General features: G+C 40.0%; 1 protein-coding gene across 2 annotated transcripts; it reads left to right on the top strand.

The window, feature by feature from the left end:
• Positions 1-744: 744 nt before the first annotated feature.
• Positions 745-3,096, top strand: LOC138598339 (hepatitis A virus cellular receptor 1 homolog). Of its 2 annotated transcripts, none has more exons than XM_069670117.1 (6): positions 745-851; positions 1,025-1,363; positions 1,438-1,488; positions 1,612-1,679; positions 2,247-2,340; positions 2,502-3,096. In XM_069670117.1, exons 1-6 carry the CDS (start codon positions 812-814, stop codon positions 2,588-2,590), a joined length of 681 nt encoding a protein of 226 aa, XP_069526218.1. In that variant the 5' UTR covers positions 745-811; the 3' UTR covers positions 2,591-3,096. The 2 variants fall into 2 exon arrangements, with proteins under 2 accessions (XP_069526218.1, XP_069526217.1); XM_069670116.1 differs by having other exon boundaries at positions 1,435-1,488.
• The last annotated feature ends 3,901 nt before the right edge of the window (positions 3,097-6,997 follow it).

Below are 6,997 nucleotides of genomic sequence, written 5' to 3'. Positions count from 1 at the left end.
AGCCTCTTAAACCTGAAAGGATTTAGTTAAAGGGTCTTGTTTTCACTCATAAAGGACTGCGCATGGGTAGAGACTGTTTGTACTATTAACACTCGGTAGGAAAATCTCTAATGGAGAGAAATGTCTCAAAAACAACCCCTCAAAGCCAAATTACAACAACAATCTCCGGTGTGCCTCCGCTATTATTGCCGCTCCTCCAGTTTCCAACACGACTACTGCTGAAGATAAGATGAACGTTTAATGATCTCTGAAACTGGGGACTTCAATCCAAAAAATGTCTGCTCACGGAGGGAGAAGGAAAATTCAAAAGCCAAGAGTAACATCATTAATTTTGCTCTCTTTTAGGGACCTCGCGCGCTATAAACAGAGGGAGAATCAGGCTCCTGAGAACTGCTTATGTCAGTGTATGTGACACTTAGTCAACCATGATGTTTCCTGTGTGTGTCATTGTTCTTTGGCCTCCTTTATGCTTCCCACACTAAGTAAGTTGAAGAATTGCTGGTTGTATTTAAATTCTGCACATTGGAATATTTATTTTATCTCCTCACAGGTGAGAGCTGATGTTTATTTGGCTGATTATAAACTCAGATGTGGTTTATAACAGCACAAAACAGATCTTTTTCCTGGTGAGCTCATTCCGTACCACAAGATTCAAGAAGCCCAGTTGCAGACAAGACGAGTATTGATTTCCTTCCTTATTTTTAAAAAAGGGAAGTCGGACCTCCAGTTCTCACTTCCATCAGTCCCTGAGTGTGTGTGGGGGAAGAATTTCATCTCACTTCAGGACGCTGGTGTACACAAGCCTACACACATGCGTGGTCTTTATTTTTTCCTCTCAGTGCTGACCCACGGTAAGTCGATATTCCGAGTTTTTTTTATTCTCTTATTATGTATTGTGCTTGTGGGTGTAAGAGCGGTGGTGTGTGTGTGTGTAGACGAGGCTGGGTGCATTCGTGGGCTTCATGTGTCAGAACTAAACAGCAATCTGCATCAGTTTAATCCAAGTCCCTGATGTGCTCCGCAGTGTCATCCAGCACAGTGAAAGTCATTGGCCTCATCGGTCACAATGTCACTCTGCCCTGCACGTACGACACCCAAACTCACGGCGTCCTGAGTTTCTGTTGGGGACGGGGCATTGTGCCGAGGTTCAAATGCTCCGACACCGTCCTCTCCTCACAGGGTGGTGCTGTGGACCTCCGACAGTCCTCCAGGTACCAGCTGCTGGGCCAGGTGACGGACGGAGACGTGTCCCTGACCGTCCTGAACGCTCAGTGGAGTGATGTAGGCGTGTACGGCTGCAGGGTTGAGATCCCCGGCTGGTTCAATGACCATAGGGTCAACACACACCTGCTCCTGGAGGAAGGTAACATTAATACAAACAGTACAAGGTGATCATGAACTCTGCAATAAAACCTTAAAGTTATCTGTTTTTAGCAGCTCTTGAGGAACAACCTGTTACAGACGGCTGGATGTCTGTTGAGACACAAGGTGAGCCATCACCTGTTAATAAATGTTTAAAAGATGTTTATTTAAGTGTTTTTTTCTTATTTGAAAATCTAAATTATAGGCAAGAACTTTTTGTGGCAATAACTTAGTTTGAACTCCTTACAGAAATGGTGACAACAGATGTAGACATTGGCGACCAGGCATTTGACATATCTGAAACAGCAACATATGAGGTATGGTATTGTGTATTTCTTAAAAATAAATATATTTTAAAAGCATATTAACAGTACAAAAAGTATACACATATTTAGACTTGTTTCTGCCCAAGAGGACTATAGTGTTTTTTAAGTCTTAAGAAATGTTTTTTGATATAACTTTAAAAAACTCAAGAAAAATAAACTCCTGCTCTTAAATATTAAGCCTTTATAAAATGGGGCAGAAAAGCCACAAACTGATCGCTCTGATCTTGTCTTATTTATCTATTTATTTATGTATTTATAACAAATGTTCTGGCTCTTCTTCAAGAACAGATTTTTTAGAAGAATCATACGAGAACATCTGCATCCTAATTAGAAACATGCTACGAGTGCGGCTTTGCCTTCTTATTCTGAATGAAAAATAGAATTCAGCTTAATGTAATTTGCACATGTGTGTGTGGGTGTGGTTAATGTCTAAAAGTGACTAAAAGAGAGTACAAATATATATTACAGCTTTGAATACATTTTCCATAAAGTGAATTTTTAAAGCACACTTCTCAAACTGTTCTAATTATAACACAGTAATGTTCATTTTCGCTGCAGGATGCATTCAAAGCCTTCCTGCGAGTGGAGAACATTGGCCGGGTGGCATCTATTTTCTTCCTCACCATAATCATAATCCTCGTCTTTATTTTCCGTAAGTGTGGAACGGATTATAGCTCGTGACTCACGAGGCATTCAGATTAATTTTACACATTAAAAATGGGCGTCTATTGAGCGGTGGAAGTCACTCAGAGGGTCTCCTCTTTATTTTATCGACTGTTAATATCAGTTAATGTTTGCATTTCTTCAAACCAGGGAGAGGATTTCAGCCAAGGAGGACTCTGGAACATCTCAACACCTCGACAGCTGAGAACATTTATGAAAGTGTGCCGTGCAGTCGCTGAGTGACAGTCGACACCATGAGAACAAATATCTTTATAAGGAATTTCTAGCTTGATGCTTCTGTTTGTCATTAGCTGACTTTACCCACCTCCTCAGCTTTAGAGGGAGACCTTTTGAACTCCTATCTGTTCATCAGTAAGACAGCGTACGTATACATAAGCAGCTTACAGTATCCCACTGTTCTCAGATCGCACTGAGAAAGGCCAATGTGTCTGAGAAGATGTAAAAATATCGTGTGGATTTATTAATTTGCTTTTTATTTTCTGTTTTTCATGGCCAACGGCCCGTAAAAGCTTGTAGGCAGTTAATACTCGTGGACACATTGCCACCTACTGGACTCAATACTTTACTATTAAAAAGAGAAGCTTCCTCCTGAATAAGAAGAGCAACTACAGTGTGTCAGGGGAAGATCGATAGAGAGGGAGGACAGTGTGGGACCAATGTCTAATTCCTTTTCTATATTTTCACAGAAGTTTGATGTAACATGTCAGTTGTATAAAAAATGAAATAAAGTAAAAAAAAAAACATATTTAGACTGTTTTTGTTTTCTTTCCTAAAAATAGCTGCACACTGAGCTCAGTGTAAACTTTCATGTCTACATTTTGAGTACGTGTGTCCAGTTTATAACTTTGATGTCTCAATTTCAAAGGGAAGCACTGAAATACAATTCTCTCTTTTTGTTTACCTCCCCTCATTATAAAGATTTTTACTGTACAAGAACATTTATTATACTCACTGTGTAAGTATAATAAATGAAATAAGAGCTGAAGAAATAATTTCTGAATCAGTTAGAAATTCTCTTCTGTGTGCCGCTTACATGTTTTATCTTTGACTATTTCAGGACATTCATTTAAAAGAGTTTGTACTTTCATAACATCAAATTAAATTACTTGTACCTCAGTGCTGTACTCAGGAGGGGGGCAATCGCGGTGCCCCTGTGTTTGAAAAAATGCTGCAAAAGTACCCTCATGGATGCCCCTGTAGTAGATAAAAAATGATAAAGTGCCCTCTCAGGTGCCCTTCCAATGGATACAATTTAATTGGGTGTCCTACCAGTGGATAATTGATACATGTTGGAAAATTACTTAGCCCCCCGCCTACTACATGTGAGACAATGTGTCATCATGGGGTGCCTATAGTTGACCCCTGTTGTTTCGCATCACAACTCTCTGCGCATTAGTGCCCCATGGCATACAACTGGTGCCCTTTTTGTTTCTTTTTTGCCCCCGCCCCTGAAACAGCCTGAGTACGCCACTGTTGTACCGTAACATTTATCTGAATAATAAAAAAACTCTCTGGTTGCAAAGCTGTTTAGTGCAAAAGAAGTCGAGTCAAGATGTGTGGTGGTAACTTTGATTCTGTGCCCATCTAAAAATGAACTGGTGTGCGGCTTCTACAATGATGAGTCATAACTACACAAAAGGAAGCAGGTTCTTAAATACATTTCTCTTGGATTCACGGACACTCGACAGTGTTGGCTGAAAGGGAAAGTTCGGGTACTTTGTGGGGTTTGTGTGAGGGGTTTCTTCTCAACAGTGATTAAACTTCGTACAGTAGATGATGGTCAGCAAGGCCTCTGTTTGGAGATGCCGGCCCAAGAACAGACACGTATACTGAGCTATGCACCGCTAGGTAAAATATGTTTTAGCCCCATAATATTTTCATTGCTTCACTTTGCTGTCAGAGACTGCTTTCCTTCTGCACTTTGTTTTTTAACCTCGCAATGTCTGTATTCCTGTGCATGCTGGGAACTGCATCAGATCAGCCGGTGAAACTGGAATCAAGCTTTACCTTCAAAAGAAGTGTCCTGGTCACCAGATACATTTCCCAATGTTTGGATGGGTGATGGCTCAGAAAGTTGTGGCTAGTTACACTGAATAGAAACAACACTCCATGTACTATACTGAGACATCTATATGTTTGCAGTGATCATTTTTCTGAAGGGAAATATGTAAAACCCCACACCAAATAATCCAGCTGGACTCTTGCTGAAGAGCAGTATTCTACCCAAGCATTAGGAAAGAAAACACCCCTCGCTCTCGATGCGTCTTACTCCGCAAAAGTTACTTCCCTTGTACTCTGGCTCAGAACGTCCTTTTGTCTCCGCCGTGAGCAACATTTTCTGGTTACTAGCATAATAAGCCATTATACTTTTCTATGGGATTACATTTGGGCCAAAATTGTAGAATGCGCACTGTCCATGTCCACTGAACATCTGAAACACCTGCTTTTCTGATGTCTCAACTCACTGTGTTGTTGTGTCTATTCATACTACAACATAAATACTGACAGCTACTACTCTCAGTTGACTACAACTCAAACCTTGGCGTTAAGTGTCTAATGCAGTGATTAAGAATTAAAAACAGGTTTATATTGTTAAAATATGGCATCAACTTTTGATGTTTATGTGCACATGTTAGATTGACTTCAGCTTGAAGAGCGAGACAGAATGAAATAATATGGTTCAGTTTTCCACCTTATATTTGTGAGCACACTTATAGCCAAACTGCATGCTCATTGCTGACCCAGTCCCTCATGACGATGCTCATTTCCCTTCCTGCGAGTGGGGAACATTGGCCGGGTTGCAGCTATTTTCTTCCTCACCGTAATCATAATCCTCGTCTTTTATGTTCCATGACTGTGGAATGGATTTGTGACGCACAAGGCATTCAGATTAATTTTACACATTAAAAGTGGGAGATCAAATCCTGTGAGTACGGTTCATATCTGACGAGTGATTCACATCCAGTGCAAACACTCACGAAGAAAACAGGAAGTGCCCTTTATTCGGTGGGCGTGGATCAGCAGCATGTAACTTCATCCCATTCAAATGTTTATTTTTTTATCGAAAGCACAACCATTACCAAGTCTGTTAGTTCCCTAAAAGACAGTTTATTTTCCATAACTACAAACTTTTCCTGCAATAACCACATACTTATATGTTGTAGAAAAGTTAGGGTTAAAAAACAAACATTTCATCACCCAATGTAACCCAGAGTTTTACAGAGTCATTCAACATTAACATTTGATTGTTGACACAGTCCTTTTGACTTCATGTTCGCATTCAGTGACAGCTTGAGTGACGGCCAGAGTTACAAGAACAACACAGTCTGCAGATTTTCTCTAAGGGACGACTGTGTGAGCCGCGTCTGTTGTGACATTTGTTGACTTAATTTATGTTCTCAGCCTTTGAGGGAAACCTTTTGAACTCTGTCTGTTAATCAGTATGGAGAAAAATGAACCAAATTCTCCAAAGCAGCCGCTGACAGAATCCCACCGTTCTCAGGTTGCAGTGAAAAGGGTAAACGTGTGTCATGCGAGGCTCAGAGGAGGTAAAAATATCCTGCAGATTAATTAATTCCTCCTTCTTTTTAGTTCTTTGTTTCTTCAGGTTTAATCTCACGGAAGGAAACGCTCGTGGATGGTTTATATTTGTGAGGACAATGACACCTACTGGATTTAACGCATTATCATCAAAATATTATAAGCATATGAAAAATACGGTGTGCACTCAACACCGCCTACAGTTCGTTGGTGATTATTTTCTGTAATGATTAATTGTTGGCATACACATTATTATACTTTAATATCCACACATCCGACAAGACAGAAAAAAGTGTGTTTCTACTTAATGACACATTTTTTATTCCCCCCCCTCCAACGAATACACGGTCCTCACATGTTGGAAGAAGTTTCCCTTTCTGTTCCTCTTCCAGTTCTCTTTTAGTGTGATTTATATTCAACTTTATAAGTGTAGCTGGGCTCAATTTTTCTCAATTCCACAATATATGTTGCCATTTCCATGATAAAAAAAAAAAGAATTCACAAGGTAGTTATTCAACATTTATTACACGGCTGTGTTTAACACTTGATTCTGATTGGTTAATTACAGCATACCGAGCTTTGTTATTTCGCTATAACAGACCGTTGCTATAAAGAACAGACCAGCGCTAGGGATACGGCTCTAATGACACAATCCGGAGGACCAACTGTTATCATATCAATCTGCTGAAGAAGTCCAGTAAATTTGACATCAGTCTGTTTACAGAGGGAAAGAGGGAAAGAGAAAAAACAGCGGACAAAAGGCAATAAAGGTTAAAGGATGCAAAAACTGAAGGCTACGAGAGATTTACCAAACTGAAGACGGCACATGAAATCAACATTAAACAGAACACAGTATGGGATACGGCGGTGTTCAAAGAAGGTGAATGGAAAAGAAAATGTCAACAGACTGACAGTGACAAGACATAAACCTCAATCAGGTGCTGCGCTGATTCCTGTGGTCCGGTTTAACTTGTCTTACTTCACCATAAGTAGAAATATTTCCATTTAAGTGAGTAAAGTCAGCTAGCTTAGCTCATTTTAATGTGATTAAAAACAGCTAGCTTAGCTCATGTTAAGAAGACTAG

The sequence above is a fragment of the Semicossyphus pulcher genome, unplaced genomic scaffold (assembly GCF_022749685.1).
Source record: "Semicossyphus pulcher isolate SPU_LCO1_2020_fin unplaced genomic scaffold, fSemPul1.0.p SCAF_2, whole genome shotgun sequence".
NCBI classification, from domain to species: Eukaryota; Metazoa; Chordata; class Actinopteri; order Labriformes; family Labridae; genus Semicossyphus; species Semicossyphus pulcher.
The sequence above is the reverse complement of the archived record's forward strand: the minus strand, read 5'-3'. Positions and strand labels throughout refer to the sequence as shown.